General features: G+C 47.2%; 6 protein-coding genes across 6 annotated transcripts; 2 read left to right on the top strand and 4 right to left on the bottom strand.

Moving 5' to 3' along the window:
* Positions 1-225: 225 nt before the first annotated feature.
* Positions 226-1,358, bottom strand: BKA55DRAFT_565994 (uncharacterized protein). The gene has a single exon (XM_046192568.1). The coding sequence runs from the start codon at positions 1,245-1,247 to the stop codon at positions 297-299; it is 951 nt and encodes a 316-aa protein (XP_046049863.1). The 5' UTR covers positions 1,248-1,358; the 3' UTR covers positions 226-296.
* Positions 1,359-2,118: 760 nt separating this feature from the next.
* On the top strand, positions 2,119-3,212 carry BKA55DRAFT_613103 (fumble-domain-containing protein). The gene is made up of 2 exons (XM_046196676.1): positions 2,119-2,364; positions 2,414-3,212. Exons 1-2 carry the CDS (start codon positions 2,262-2,264, stop codon positions 3,076-3,078), a joined length of 768 nt encoding a protein of 255 aa, XP_046049862.1. The 5' UTR covers positions 2,119-2,261; the 3' UTR covers positions 3,079-3,212.
* A 52-nt stretch (positions 3,213-3,264) lies between these two features.
* On the bottom strand, positions 3,265-5,029 carry BKA55DRAFT_726516 (acyl transferase/acyl hydrolase/lysophospholipase; the record flags this gene model as incomplete). The annotated part of the gene is made up of 4 exons (XM_046201136.1): positions 3,265-4,218; positions 4,274-4,444; positions 4,593-4,824; positions 4,876-5,029. 4 exons carry the CDS (start codon positions 5,027-5,029, stop codon positions 3,699-3,701), a joined length of 1,077 nt encoding a protein of 358 aa, XP_046049861.1. The 3' UTR covers positions 3,265-3,698.
* A 743-nt stretch (positions 5,030-5,772) lies between these two features.
* BKA55DRAFT_565991 (uncharacterized protein) lies at positions 5,773-6,613 on the bottom strand. The gene is made up of 2 exons (XM_046192567.1): positions 6,347-6,613; positions 5,773-6,302 (listed from the first exon to the last, which is right to left on the bottom strand). The coding sequence occupies exons 1-2, from the start codon at positions 6,486-6,488 to the stop codon at positions 6,118-6,120; spliced, it is 327 nt and encodes a 108-aa protein (XP_046049860.1). The 5' UTR covers positions 6,489-6,613; the 3' UTR covers positions 5,773-6,117.
* A 705-nt stretch (positions 6,614-7,318) lies between these two features.
* BKA55DRAFT_689110 (uncharacterized protein) lies at positions 7,319-9,231 on the bottom strand (the record flags this gene model as incomplete). Its single annotated transcript, XM_046199310.1, has 2 exons — positions 7,319-8,481; positions 8,565-9,231. 2 exons carry the CDS (start codon positions 9,229-9,231, stop codon positions 7,319-7,321), a joined length of 1,830 nt encoding a protein of 609 aa, XP_046049859.1.
* A 3,440-nt stretch (positions 9,232-12,671) lies between these two features.
* Positions 12,672-15,298, top strand: BKA55DRAFT_593296 (uncharacterized protein; the record flags this gene model as incomplete). The annotated part of the gene is made up of 7 exons (XM_046195534.1): positions 12,672-12,750; positions 12,804-13,582; positions 13,843-13,847; positions 13,884-13,942; positions 14,455-14,497; positions 14,672-14,696; positions 14,789-15,298. The coding sequence occupies 7 exons, from the start codon at positions 12,672-12,674 to the stop codon at positions 15,296-15,298; spliced, it is 1,500 nt and encodes a 499-aa protein (XP_046049858.1).
* Positions 15,299-15,638: the final 340 nt, after the last annotated feature.

Genomic DNA, 15,638 nt, shown 5'->3' with positions numbered 1-15,638 from the left:
ACTATCGCCAAGCTCGCAAATATTCGCCGTAGAATTAAAGAGGCTCATATTGCCAGGTTAGGCGATCCTGTTAAACGAAGGACGGATACTATTGATAAGGTCAATGGTCTTTGTAGGCCAGACTTGGAGTAGACGGCGCATCAAGGTCGGTCTCTAGAGGTTGTTCTCATAATCTAGTATCAATCAATTTCTGTTAGATACAACATATAAATAAGATAAGCTACTATTTCGGTGATTTAGAAAACAGCTGCTATGGTCTCATGTGTTCCCCCCTATTGGCTCAACTATTCTTGTTATCACCGACGCCGAATAACCTCCAGTGCCAAGCCATCTCTATTCGAAACAAGGCCCCTTATCTCTTCTTCTTTCACCCAGTTTTCGTTGAAGATAAACTTGACTGATGATAAGTTGGGAAACCGATCTGCGCAGATCAGAGTGTCCAGAAACTCCTCGAGCTGGCTGATGATGTTTCCTCCACAGCTATGGATTTCAAGATACTCCAAGTGTTCTGGAATACATTCAACAGCCCTTGGAGCCTCTAAAGCTTTATTCAGGGTGAAGTAATACACCTTGCCATTACCTAGAAGTCCACTGATGCTCTGAGAGCCTAAAACAAGGCTTTTCAACTTGTGCATCTGTCGTAGCTCAACACCCATATACAATCGTTCTCGTGGTCCGGGCGCGCAAGTGCTCTTGCGGGTTGCCTCAATCAAATTGATATGAAGATGTTCAAGGCTATCTTCATGAAGCAATAGGGCTTCCATGATATCCCGAGCCGTCGCTTCGAACTCGTCATCATCGTTCGGCTTTTTAAAGTCGCGTGTATAGGTGAACTTCTTGAGGGCCTTGCACGCTCCGGACATGGAGCGAATGGACGGAGCTGAACACCAACTATCTCGTAAGATGATTGATTGAATGTTTGAACATCGTTCAGGTATTGCGCGTAGGTCAAACTCATCCATTTCAGGACTTCTTGCTCCAACGCATTCATATGAACGAATACTAGGGATGCGGAACAACCGGGTTGCGTGGTCATGAAATTGGAGATATCCTTCTTCGCGATCGTATGACTCATGCTTGACATTCTCCAACCTAGTTAGCAGCTGACTCGGAGGAAGTTCGACACCTCTTCTTCCGCAACCTCCAGAGGCAGCTCCAAGGATATAGCCGAAGCAGCTTGGACCCCAAGGGTGACCATATGTCAAAGTCTTGACCTTTGTGCAGACGGTAAGTAGAAGAGCCACCATGGCATCTTCGATTCCTGCTTCGAGAGCCCAAATCCATCCGCTACTATAATGCTTGTGATATCCCAACTTCTCAGAGAATATCTTGAGGATCAATTGCTTATATACGATGAGATCATTGGCATCGATTTGAACCGTTCCATTGTAATAGTTATCAGTCAGCCAATCATACAGCCTGATCGTGCGAACGTGTTGGGCAAGTTCTGGCTTGACGATAGAAACGTAGGAAAGAAACTGTACGACTCGGGAGTATACCACAGAGTCTTTCTTCGGCACTTCAGGCCTCGGGCTATCGCAGAACGTCTGGACTGAGAAAGGCAGTGCCATTGCATATAGGTGTTTGCACGCAAATAGAAGTGAATGAACTGATTTGAAATCAGTCGAATCAGCAAGAAGAGAAATTATGTGGCTCTGAATCTCTGGAGGGAGAGCGAGTAAGAAAGGTTTCTTGTTCGGAATAGAAGTCATAATTCTTGAATTTGAATTTCAAAATGATGTTTTGAAGCAAAGAGGACACGGCGTAAAGAAACATTTTGATCATATGATAACCCCACAATAATTCTCGCTTGTAGAGAACCAACACCTTATTGCATAACCGTACATTTACCATTTGTCCTTAGCAAATAAGGCAAGTCACGCCATAGGCATTGAAACCAGCACGACATACGTGGATAACACCAGTGCTACTTGGTTATTGGCCTCGGTTATCACGACTATGAGATAGATAGGGTTGTGAATGAATCTTATCTTATCTGATCTTTTCTCTCAAGTATGATTGGCAGGAAAGTCCCCTGGTGGATACTCGACGATCCCTCGGCTGTAAGATTGACGTGAAAATTCATCAAATCCTCCCCCCTTTGCCAACCCAAATCTACACTAGCCTCATTTAGTCACCGCATTTCAACGACAATATCACGAACTTCTCATGTTATCTTGAGTCCGTACACCTGATCTTGCTTGAGTGCTCACAAATACTGTCTTTTACCTCATCTTACATTAAAGCTCCTTTATTAAACCATGACTACAAGCGAGGATCATGTACGGGATGCAGAGCTGCAATATCTGGTTGACCCCCTAAATGGCAGTCATTTATCAGACGGAATTGACGGCTCAAGTCATGGTATTTGTCTCTGTTCTCATCTTAAATGACCAATACTGACCAGAGCCAGATAATCGTCCACCTATTCCTGGATCTAGTTGCGATATCTACACCTTCATCGACGAAACAATCGTCCCCTCAACACCACCAAAATCTCACCCCTACCTTCTCGTCAACATCGGCTCAGGCGTATCTTTCTTCCAAGTCTCAGAAAACAGTCAATGTAAGCGTATCTCGGGCTCCTCATTTGGTGGCTCAGCGTTATGCGGTCTGCTACTTCTTCTCACACGGGCACGCACGTATGAAGATATGCTTGAACAAGCTGAGAAGGGGAGCAACGCAAATGTTGATAAGCTGATCGGAGACATTTATGGAATGGACTACAACAGAATTGGTATGAAAATGACAGCCGTTGCTTCGACATTCTGCAAAGCATTTAGCTTAGAACATCGACCTGATGCTGGGAATCACGAAGCGGAAAATCCTGTACGGGATATTAAGTCGTTCTCGGATGCGGATATCTGTCACTCTTTGGTGTTTGCGGTTTTTAACAACATCGGTCAACTGGCTACGTTGCATAGTCGCATTCATGGGAACCCGGATATCTACTTTACTGGGCCTTATATTCAGAACTGCCAGTTACTCATCAGAACTCTGTGCATCGCAGTGCGCTATTATTCTCAAGGTGAGAAGAAGGCACATGTTGTTGTCAACCAAGGTGATTCGGTTGCCTAAAGATCTGAAGGGAGACAGAAAAACATGATAATCAGGTATCATAAGCATAAATAAGCGAGTAAAGCATTATAGAAGTTTGCAAGGTTGTATATACATGATATCTTCTTACCCGTTTGTACATAATCGTCTTCACCTTTCCTGAAGCTGCCTTGTTGTAAGTCCCAGAGCCTCCGAACAGCGATCTCACTCCCTTGTTTCAACTGATTTATCAGGCCTAAAGATCTAGAGGCGTTGAGTTTCTCCTCAAGCTGCCTCCAATCAGCTATCCTGGCCCCTCTATGCTCGGTTCCTTTTTGCAAATGTTCTCGCAACTTCGCCCGAGTGTCATATTTCTTCGTATCGCAATCGGAACAGCAATAAATAACATCCACTGCAAATCGCTCCCACTGTTCTGTCGCAGCGCGTTGGCGTCTTGTCTCTACTGCTTTCCTCGCAATAGAGCTGATATAATCGTTAACTTTGCTCTCATCGAGATATCCTTCTGCCTGCGCTTCAATGAAACTGAGAGTATCTTCTCCAGTGTTGGAAGGGCGCCGGTCATCGAGAGGAATGGTGTGAAGGTCGCCCTCCATGTTGAGTCTGTATAAATGCTCTGTCAATCCGATCGCTTTGCAGTGCGCTCACCACCCATTCGTGCCGTTCATTCCCTCACAGTCAACCATCCAGTTCTTCCAATGTCGACCTATCTCGATATACTTCTTCAAGAACTGCTTGCATCGAACATCATCTCTAGTTGCAGCCCTTCTAAGCGTTTTTATATCGCCATTGGCTTCTTTGGGGACACCATTCTTTTGAGCATCCGCAGAAACCTTCAGACCCGTTCCAATGCTGACGAAAAGGGCCGGAACCAAGCCATGGAGGTTATGGATTTCTCTGATAGCGATCAAGGAGGGATTGTTGGCTACCATACCACCATCGAGAAATTTCCTTCCTCTGATTTTGATGAACTCGAAGTACCTTGGTGCAGCTGTTGTTGCACGAGCAACCTCCCATATTGCTGTAGTATGAGCGGGTCCCGCATTGGATGGGTTCCAGAGATTAGAGTCATGCGCTTTGGGACTAAAGTCGTTATCATAACTTCTCCAGACGAACTCTTTACTAACGCCCCCTTCTTTGTTAATAGCCCAAGAGATGGCGATACTATATGGCAGTGTCAGTAGGCCGAAATAGGACCAAGTTGTGCAGGGGACTGTACGTTCTGGTTCGGTCTTCTCTGTACTTCAGTGGCTCAGTCTCTGCCTCGCTAAGGAAACAGTCTCTTTCTCGTTTAAGGGTCTGGTAGACGACCTTCTGGAATGCTTCCCGTGTCTTGCGGCATGAGAACTTTTCTCGTGGATACCAAAGGAATGAGCGCTCATGAAACCATCTAGGTTTCCCGAACACAGCATTTCCGAATGCTTTGTATGTGTCCAAAGCTTGGTCAACTGACATACGCAGCCTTCCCAACATAATGCTACTCAGACTAGATGAAAATTAGTCTCCGGCTGTGCAAAGCGTTGTTTCAGGTGACCTACCCACCAGTTGAAGTCCTAGCGACGTAGTCAAAGTAGTGACACGGAAGATACTCATCGACTCGTTCTGATTCTGGGTTATCTTCAGCAGCAGGCTGCCCACGTTCCCCCATCCAGGGGTAGAAGGTACTGCTGGGGGCTGGGTAGTTGTCGTGATCACGCTCTATTTCACGTATTCGAGTCATGATACGTTTCAGTACCAGCAGACTTGCGTAGCCACGAACACCGCCTCCATCTAAAATACAATAGTCAGAAAAGGTGCCAATCAATCAGAGTGGTTCGTTACCGAATGTTAAGATCGACTTTTGAGCCCAAGGCCCTTCCTCATCTGAAATGTGCTCAGGTCCTCGAATAGGAATCGAAGGGTCGACATCAGCGCTACTCGCTCCACTGACTTGTGGATGTAGTGTATGAGAGGTCTCAGACGGTGAGCTAGCCATGTCTTTCCAAGTTTCGGCAGTTATGAAATGAAAAACAACGGATTGTGTACGTACTCAGTGTGAGAGCCTTGTCCTATCTAACAAAGAATGGGAAATATCTAATGCGGAATCCATGGTATTGTTTTATGCCTCGCCAAACGAGGCTCTGAGAACGCATCAGAATCGGGCGCTTGATGGTGTGCGAGGCAGCCTGCTGCAGAGACCGCCCAACCTGTGTAACTATGATGTTGCCCCCATGCTTCCAAATATGATAGCATACTGTTCATTCTGGGGAAGGGGGCGGGGCTTCGAGGCGCCACAGCCTGATAGCTTGCATTCCGTTCTGTCTGAGGATATGTTGGAGCCCATTGACCAAAAGTGAGCAACTGCAGTTCTACCAGACTAAACGAAGCAGCTGCTTGCTTCGATAGTCCAGTTGAGTAGAGACCGTACTGAAGGCCAATAACTTACTATAACAAGAATTCCTTTTCGGAAGATATCTGCGGCGCTGAGTGGATAGCTTAGGGCAAAGCCATGGTAGCGATATGCGCGCGGTCAATAGATGGCTTGAAATATTGGCTGCCGTGCTACCAACCCTCACCCAATAATCTCCACACAACCTCCGCCAGAATTCACTCGTCTGGTCTCTCTTCCTCCTGTTTACCTTTGTTGGCCTCACTGCAATTGTGACTTTCAGCGTGGCTGTGAGTGCTTTCAGCTCGAGTCTCATGGCTTACACGACGGAGATTATTGCTTGTGAAATTGTGACAGCACTTTCCAGGCGGATGGTTCTCGTGTTCTAACGGGTTTGCCACCTCAAGCCTGTCATCATGCATAAACCGGTGCTAGAAATGGAATCTTCATGCAGCTGACCAAGTAATTTCTCCGGCTGACTTGCATCCTCGGATGAACTGCTATCTTCAACAATCACGGCTAAAGGTGACATTTACTAACTGTCCGAGTCCCCCATGACTGTCTAAAGAACATGTAATATCCAAAAATACCCAAAGCGGCGCACCCAACCCACTGCAAAACATGCAAATAATATTGGAAATGATCATATCCTCCTTGTTATCATCACACCAAGCCATGGCTCACGCCGACCATCCTCATGCATTCACGACGTAGAGCTGAGGTCCTTCCCCGAGAAGTCTATGCAGGTTGTACCGAACCCCCATGCTCCAAAGATTGACCTCCGCAATGAACTCCTGCTTCGCATCGTCCGATCGCGAGATGTAGATTGGGACGTTGTTCTTCAATCGAGGAATCTCAACTGCGATATAGCTGCCTTTGCCTGTCAATTTGTTAGCAATAAAACCTGACTGGTATGCGCCTTACCTTCAACGTCAGATTTGTCAAGCGGTCGGACTTGGTCTGACTTCATGCCAAGCACAGCGACTGGATTACCATAGTACCCCATGCCGGCAGCTCTGGGACGGAGGGAGGAAATGGGTTTCGAGATGCTGGATCGAGTTGACATGGGTCGTTTCGTTGTTCTGCTGTCTCCAGTCTTGATGGCACCGAGTTTGTTCTGATGGATGATGTCTTCTAGAGCCTTCTTTATGAAAAGCGGGGGAAGCGCTGTACAAATAGGAGTTCTGGTGTTTAAGACATCGCCGGTGTTCGGACCAAGACAGTGGCGTTGCTCAGTAGCCGTCTTTGTGATTGCCAACATCTGACATACCCCTTCAATTCGCAACAAGGACGACACAGGCCTTCACAATCCGGGCAGTGGCGTTTTGCCGGCTGGTGGCTGCATTTTCTTGTCACAAATGCGAGTCCGAGTCAAGTTGTCGGCCACCACATGACACGGTGAGGCAGACTTGTGTAACACCAGCCTTCTTCTTTTGGAATATGATATATCCAGGGCCACTTGACGGTTATATCATTACTTTCATGGAATTACTTGGTTTTATATGTTCGTAATCTGCACCACTTTCTCGCCTCGATTGTTGGTAAGCATTCCATATCTGATCGTGGGCTAATGCCGGGTTACCATGTCCACATCAAACGACCTGTGTTCAGACCCGAGATGACTCGAGCGCTTGGGTCTCATAATTGTAATTATTAATTGGCAAACAAGAAGGGGCAACATATCAGAGTTTTGATGCGGGTGTTCCATCAGTGGTAGGACTCCTAACGTAGCTGCCAGCTCTATTTTTTGACTGGTTCAGTACAAAGAGGAATGATTTAGGAGGGGAATCTTCAAAACGAGGCATAATGTCACACATGGCGTCACGGAGGAATCAGAAGTACAGGTTTGAAGAGTAATTGTCCTTGAAGGAGAACAAGTATTAACACTAGAAAATATTATGAATATGTGAGCCAACCATGCCAAGCATTCCTCATGCGCTCCGCCCTATCCACGGTCAAGTAAGCGGAGTTCGCAAGTCTCTGCTGCAACTCCTTGAACTTGGCAGTAGGCGCCCCCTTCTCAAACAACATATCCAACTCAAGATATGATAGACCCTTGGTCTCAGGCAGACGGAAGTAACAGTAGACGAGACAAAGGAGAGCTGTACCAGCATAGATGAAGCATGACTTGCCCTGCATATTCCAAGCGGTAGGGTTGAGCATCTGAGGGACGATGACATTGTTGATGATCATGAAGATGTTGTAGACAACTCGGGCCAAGGCGATGGTCTTGACACGAAGACGAGTAGAGGGAATTTCGGCGACGATGACGTAGCATGTTGGACCGATGCTGAGATTGTAGAGGAAGGTTGTTGTGATGAGAATGGCTCCGAGGGACCAGTTGAGACCCTTTTGACCATCAAGAACAACAGAGAGAATACCGCCGAGGGTAAGCATAACTACAGCAGCGACAAGACCAGTGAGGTAGAGCTTGCGACGACCGATATGAGACAGAAGGAACCAAGAGATCATGCCACCGACCAAAGCCATACCGTACATGCCAGTGGACATACTGAAGGACTTGGAGGAGTCAAACCCGGCTTGCTCAAGGAAGTAAGGAGCGTAACCAGTCAAGATCCAACCACAAAGAGCCTGGACGGACCAAACCATGCAGCAAATCTCAGTACGTCGAAGGTTCGCACCCTTGAACAAGTCAAGGTAGCTCGAACCACCATAATTGAGCTTACGTTCAATACGGTTAGTATGCTCCATAACAGCAATGGTGTCGTCGATATCAAGTTGAGACTGCTTAGTCAAGCGCTGCAGAGCATGACGCGCTTCGACCTTGCGCTCACGACGGATAAGCCACCATGGACTTTCGGGGGCAAAGAAAATGCCGATGAGGAGAGGGATGGCAAAGGCCCATTGAAGAGCGAAAGGGATACGATAGGACCACTCTGAGTTGTTGTGGACGAGTGATTTGAGGATACCGGTGCCTAGAAGCTGGCCGATGACCCAGCACATGTTGGTCATGCTGAGAAGACAGGCACGGATAGCTGAGGGGACAACCTCGGCGGCGTATGTTGCTGCGAGTGTTTGGATGACACCCCATGAGATACCTGTATGACAGTTAGTCTTGAGCATCGACGTGGATCATGACTGGGACATGAAGATAAGGCATGGATAAGAGGGGCAGACATACCACAAAGAGCCTGGGAAGCCACCAACACACCGATGTCGTGCGCAAAGAACGCCGGGAAGACAGCAAGACACATCCAAGCAAGACTAATCAACATCATCTTCTTATAGCCAATGCTATACGTAACCCAACCGTGTAGCAACAGACCAAGAACCTCACACGCAATAGCCGAGACCTGAAGCGCCGTCTGCCACAACGGCGAGATCTCATAAATCGGTCCATTCGGCGAATCAAACTCCTCGCCATATCGTCGTCGAAATGCAGGAAATGCGACAAATCCAGCAACAAGACTCTTATCGTACCCCTCCATAACAACGGTGAGGAAGAGCAAAAGAGACCAGAAGATTGCTTTGGGGAATTGCTTGCAGCATCCCAAGATGGTCATCTCCTTCTCATTGTTCAGCGCACGACGGACTTTCTCGCCCGTGTCGTCGGAGCTGTGCGACCCGCGGGGAAGCCATAATACTTCGATGGCATTTTTATTGGGATGGTTGTCTGGTAAATCAAACGTCGGGTCTGGGATGGGAGTGTTGTTCTGGTGGTTTGGATCGTGTACTTTTGTCTCGATCTCTGTGACGCGGAGGATGCCAGACTTTGCTTGGACTGGCAGCAGGACTATCTCGTCCTTGCTACTACCATTGTCCGAGGCTGCTTTACCAGAGCCGAACATGGTGGTTTTTGTGAAAGGCCAAGATGATTCAGAAAAAAGGAATGGATGCCTTGCGGCGGAGTCATGAATGAATGATCGGCATGGTTCTGGGGTTACATCCTGGAACGGGCCTGACATATATAGGATCGGCGCTCGAGTCCCCCTCGCTTGGGTATTTCGTTACAGTTCAGTTGAACTCGACTGGGGAAGTGAAATTGACCCATGCACCCCAGGTTCTGGTAGCTTGTAACGCAACTCTATCACGGCCTCACTCTCGGCGTTTCTCACATTTTGGCGGCTTTTGCCAATGGCGGAGGTGGATACTTAAATACTGGAGAAAAGTCGGCCGAGGAGGGTCTACGCTAGCTGGACATTTGCCCTATTGGGTCTAAACATCCGATCATTGCGGGTGAGCGTTGCAAAGGCTCAGAAAAGAAGCATCTACGCTTGCAAGATATTTCCACGTGGTATTCCAGAAGCTTTGACAACAACGGCGATCTTCACGATGCGGCTCAAGATGGAGGCCGTTTGAAAATGATTAAAAATGCCGATCTGGGACGGGGACTAGGGGAAAGGGGAGACTACACGTGGGATTGTCTTAAAAAGAAACCTGTTCTGACTCAATTTGCAAGGGATCCTGGGTGAGCCGTTGGTTAATTGTGCCAAATAGTCATCATCCTTCGCGTCAGACAATGAGACTAGGACTTTCTAGTGTATGCCACGAAGTCCGGGTACCTACCTCTTCCGGACACTCGTGTGTCATCCAAGGCAATTCTTTAGGTAAGACTAGATCCAAGAAATTGTAGAGCCTCATTTGACAATCTCCAGACTTTAGTTTGCGTCGCGAGTTTTTCTCGTACCAACGCCCGCGTCTCACCATTGGAAAAGTAAGAATGTGTGACCGATTTTAGCCGGATCCACTCTTCTCCATGGGGAACTCGTGCGGGGATTGGCTCGGAAGTAGGGAAGTTCTTTCTAGCGCAGGCCCCTTATTACGTATTGAGGCTTTGTGGTTGCGGAATTGCCTCTGGTATTTCTCCTTGGAACAACAGCTCCGGGGACATGTGAAGCCAAGACGATCAGCCTTACTCGTGTCCTTCGCGACTCTGACCGGAAGAGTAGCTAGTAGAATGAATAGTTCAGGGTCTAGATGGAGAATGGGCACTTGGATCGTAAGGCTGAGCGTTTCCTTTTGATTTTCATTCCGTTCCTTTTTACCCCTTTCACCTGTGTACCCCTGCGTCTTGTCAAGTCATGCACACTCCAGCTGAAGGACTAAGCTCAATCTGACAGGTAAGCCAGGGGTAAAAAGCATGCAGCTCGACTATTTCAAAATTGACCTGCTTGATCCGAGGTTAGACGAAGACATATGATTCCCACCATATCCACCGCCCCCCTTTAAACCAATTCATCTTCCCCGAGTCTAGAATCACTCTGGTTTCCAATATTCTCCGGCCTAGCTTTTCAGCTTTTAGCTCTCGTGATGCAGAGTCAAAGCACGAATAGTTTGATCACCGGGTATTTTGGTTAAAAACATGCCGAATTGAGTAACGGCTCCGTGATACTTGTTGGTCTATGAGTTTTGGTTATCTAAGGAGTGATCTGATGTCAATTCACTGCGGGCGAACTAACCGTCAACAGGGTATGTTGCCGCCTCGCCGGGCGCCTGGGACTGACGATCCTCGGATTCTATCGGCTCCGTTGGGAACAGACCCGCAAAATGTCATGCATACACTGAATCACGATACCCTCATGTGATTTTCCTCAAAACTTAAGGGCAAGTGATTACCTAAGGATTGTCGAGTCAATGCATACATAGTCCTGGATCACAATGATGGCACTATTTGATCACATATTCTATGCATGTTCTACGCAAACCAAACCCTTTGAGGCTTTTGAGTTTAGCTACTGCAGGTTCCTCTGCTGGGATTGGTGACACAATGTGACGAGCCGTTCAACGGCGTGATGAATGGCATCCTTCTTCGGTGCGCCCCCGGTCGATATTTAACCTGATATCATTCTTTACGACCTTCTCCTGATTTCCTGGTCTTTGGTCTGCGACTAGTGTACCACCATGACGGTGGACAATTTTTGTCATTTGCAGCACTACCCTGTAGCTTCAGGTGATGTGAATTATTATGTGCTAAATACTATTGCTACTATACGGCTCCTGCTTTAGCATGACTCGAATAATGTCAAGAAACGTCTCGCGCGAATGAATGTTGCAGTATTAAATGCATCTAATCAAACTTTATTTGTCGTTCCGCTCATGGCTCCCGCCTGTGATTGATGCACCTGAATAGCCTCAAAAATTGATTGAGTACTTTACGCAGAATCATAACTACCGAGCCAAACCTTGTGGAATCATTGAAATCCTGACAGTTCTTTAATCTATAATTGGCTTATAAAGTTTCACCGAGAAAAATGAAACATATTTAATTGTTGCTGCGATTAATTGTTTTGTCTCGATATGTTGTTGGCGCTGTAGGGTCGCACTGCGTTGTCGCAATTGCACGCCTGTCAAATAAATAAATGCAAGCTATAATACTACCCCGGATCCCCCGGAATTCGTCTCCTCATTTCCATTTTAATTGGAATCGCTGGCTGAATGACGTGTGCTAGTGTTTTCGCCGGTATTCGGCCCTTCTTGGCCACTATTGAGGGGAAATAGGGTTGGTGATGGACTGGGGCTGGCTAACGCGGCAGACGCACCTCAGAATGAGGAGGCGGGGGAACTATCGAATCTGGGGTTGATATGATTGGGAAAACAGGTTTTGGTGTTGATGATGATGATTGAAATGGGTGCGAATGGCGATCAAGGAGAAGAGTCATGAGATATGATATAGTGTGCCAAGACTTAACTGAGAAAACACGCAACGCGATAAGTGCCGGGAGCTGGAGGGTTATCGATAAGGAGAACGTTACAAGTGATAAGTCCAAGATATCGTGATGACGCGAAGAGTGATTTGAGCTGTATCTCCCCTTTATCACTATATGTTTGAGCGATACGCAGTGTCCTGTAGTGAAGCATTGAATATAATGACACGTAGCACTATGATTTTCTTCAAAAGAATCATGTAGACCCGGTGCTCTACCCTACAGTTTTAATGAAAGGAAATGTTATCCCGTGATGATCAGTCCAATTGTATGCATTGTGCAAAATGAAAGTCGTGAGATGCAATCATGTATCTTGAACTCCCGGCATGCATAGAAGTGAATCAGTCCAGCTATCGAAAACTGTCATGGTCTCGACATCACGAGAGAGTCTGAAACACCATATTGACCGTCGGGAGCTGTGTGTTTATTGCATATATTTGGCTTTGTATTTTGCTTGTTCTCTACAGACGTCCATCACTGAGCCTCTTCTTTGACTACTATATAAGCCGCCTACAGGGCTGTTGACTGTTCGAAACATAAACCTGGCCTACAACATATATCTATATACAATATGAATTTCAATCATGCACCATATATATCGCCCTACGGTCCCCCAGAAGAGGCTACAACTTCTCAAAGCGGACTTGGGCCAGACTATGCTTGGTACGAGGAGCCAACAACGGAAACCCCCTTTGGAAATACTTACTATCCACCAGCCAGCACATATGGTACACAGCCGCCGCTTTCGATGCCAATCGACCCCCAACTCAGCTATCCTTACTACCCTGAGTCTTCTGGTTTCCAATCTCATAACTCGCAAGCTGCCAGCAGTCACTACCCAGACGCCCCAGTCTTCGACTATCAGTCTTATTCGCCCCACCTCTCTGGCCCTCAGCTCCATGAACCTCAGCCTAACCTAGGAGACGACCAGAGTTACACATTCAGCCCGCAATACTATGACCCAGGCTCCAGTGGTCCTTATGCCTATAGCAATGCTGCACTTGAAAATCCGTTTTCCAATTCAGGAATGTTTTTCGGCACCGAAAACTATGACGCAGGTCTAGATAGTAGGCTTGGCGACTATGAACCGTCACTGAGATATCCGCTCCCCGACCCAAATGTCCATAACTGGCTAAGGAATGACTTGGACGAAAGTGAAAAAGAAGTCCTCCCATGGTATCCTAGCGAGAATATGGCTGGGCGACTAAATCAGGCAACATATTCTGATCCTCATAATCTTGGGAATTGGGGCTATAACGGTCAGCCCTACGATGAACCACCAACATACACTCCGAACTATCAAGAGTATGCCCCGTACATCTATCCTTCTGAACTTCATCAACCATATGGAAATGAACTTCAAGGCGTACAAGCATTCAATGACGATTATGCTGCTGATCAATACAATACTCACGGAGACAGTAACGCTCTGGATGCCCCTTCGCCGATCATAGAATATCGATCATACGGACAGAAGAGTAACGCACCCCTACAAGTATATTGCATCAACTGCACGACTCCTCTTCCCACATTCGGGATACGCTGTGAAGATTGCGAAAGGCGCCGTAAAAGTGATGCTAACGTTCTTGCATTAGAATTTTGCCTGCTATGTAAGTCTAATGTCGATGATCCTGGCAACCTGCTGTGCCTACGTCATATGAATAACCTACAAGCCTTCCACCGGGATGAAAAGGACATCCTTGTGGCGAATCACATATGTAACATATGTTATAAGCGAGATGCTGGCTCTTCCAGACGATGTGCAAAGTGTCATGCAATGTTTCATAAATCACGAGATCGATATCGGCGCCTAGGGCTGTGTTCATGTGGAAGAGAGCGCACTCAAGGGCGCACTGTATGTCAAGGTTGCTTCGTTAATGCCAGAGAAAGGAACAGGAGAAGAAGAGAGAGACAGAGAGACGAAGAGGGGTGATGAGTTGATCTAGGATAGATCTCGTCGTAGAGGAATACAATGCTCAGTAGCGAATGCATCGAATGAACTCTCCCGGGACTTCGTTAATCAAGATTCCCAACCTCTGTCTCATCATTTTAACCCTGAACCGTAGATATTATTGCTTCATACCAAGTTCAAGGGGCGCAGGAATATGCTTACCGAGCTTGTACCAAATTTACAAGTAGAACTGGATCCTTGCGATGACTGTAAAGAAAAAGGTTACAAGATCCATGAGACTAGCACCATGAAAAATAAGATATGGATGTCCGAGGAGGCTGCAAGAGAATTCTCTTGCTGGCGAAAGGCCACCAAACCAGGCGGAAACGCAGACGCGCTGTAAGAGTACATTAGGCTCTTCACCGGCCATAGTTACGATTCACAGCATATAATCTCGCATATGAACGGCTGATCAGGTTTAGGTGATGTCAATCACTCTGGGGACAGCTCTGATGTCTCGTCTCTGAGGGAACTTGGAATCAGAGGCACAGAAAACTGAGCTCGTGATTCCAATAACTGCTGTTAATCTTCCGGGTCAGTGAGACAGAGGGTTCCAGTGAACCCATCCCTGATATATGCAAACTGAATCGAATGCATCACCGCAGGTTTTGTAGGTGTCAGTGTTGAGTGAAGTTGGGAGTCTTTGCCCTATATATCAGTGAGTTCCATGACCGGGACTGATGCTACCAGAACACAACAGCAATCATTGAACCGCCTTTTTTTGCCTACTGAAACCCGAAAATCACAAAGAAATTGAACATCAAAACAATGTCAAATAACAATGATGAGCAGGCTCGCCGGGCTCAAGCTGCGCAGAACGCTCAGCCGGCTAGCAACGGCACCCAGCCCCAAAACCTTACTCCTCAGCAGTCTGAACAGGCTCATATAAGAGCAGCACTTCGAGTTGGCTACATCAGTCCCGAGGTAACTTGGCAAAACAGGCAGCTCAACGCCGGTGTCCCGTATCAACAGGTCATCTCAGGGGGCTCCAATTCTCAGTCTGCACTGCAACCGGGTCAAGGCTCTGGGTCTCGCACTGCTGATATCAGCAATTTCCCCACAGTTCAGACTGGAGGCACTCAGCTTGGAGATGATCGAATGATGTGGGCAAGGAACTTCATGCGCGGGCCATCTGCACCTTTGACGCTCCCACCGGCTCCAACGGGACTACATCCAGGTGATCTACCTGCCCATATCAAAAACCCTGTCCCCAAGCCTGATGATGCGAACCCCCCTGAGAATGAACAGAGTCGTCAATGAGACTATCTTGCAAGAGAAACTCCGATAACACCAGCAATGCATTGGGCCTAGCAACTACTGTCAACTGCGGAGCTCTCAACACAGGATGTCGTACACAGCGCTATACAGGACTCTCATATTGCCAAAACGCAGCAGCTGGGCACTTTTAGATTCCGCATGATGTCTTAGGGCAGCTGGAAGGCAAAGAACGTCGCAAATGACGCATGGTCGTAGCTCAACACTGTTGAGATTTTGGTTCCTTGAAGAAGAAGGCAGGTGAGGTGAAGACAGCCAGTATCGCTCTTCAATAGCCTGGTAATTCGTTTGACTAATAAATAATATTTGAAAATAATGCAACATC

This window comes from Fusarium redolens (assembly GCF_020744475.1).
Source record: "Fusarium redolens strain MPI-CAGE-AT-0023 chromosome Unknown BKA55scaffold_7, whole genome shotgun sequence".
NCBI classification, from domain to species: Eukaryota; Fungi; Ascomycota; class Sordariomycetes; order Hypocreales; family Nectriaceae; genus Fusarium; species Fusarium redolens.
This window is presented reverse-complemented; position numbering and strand designations above follow the sequence as displayed.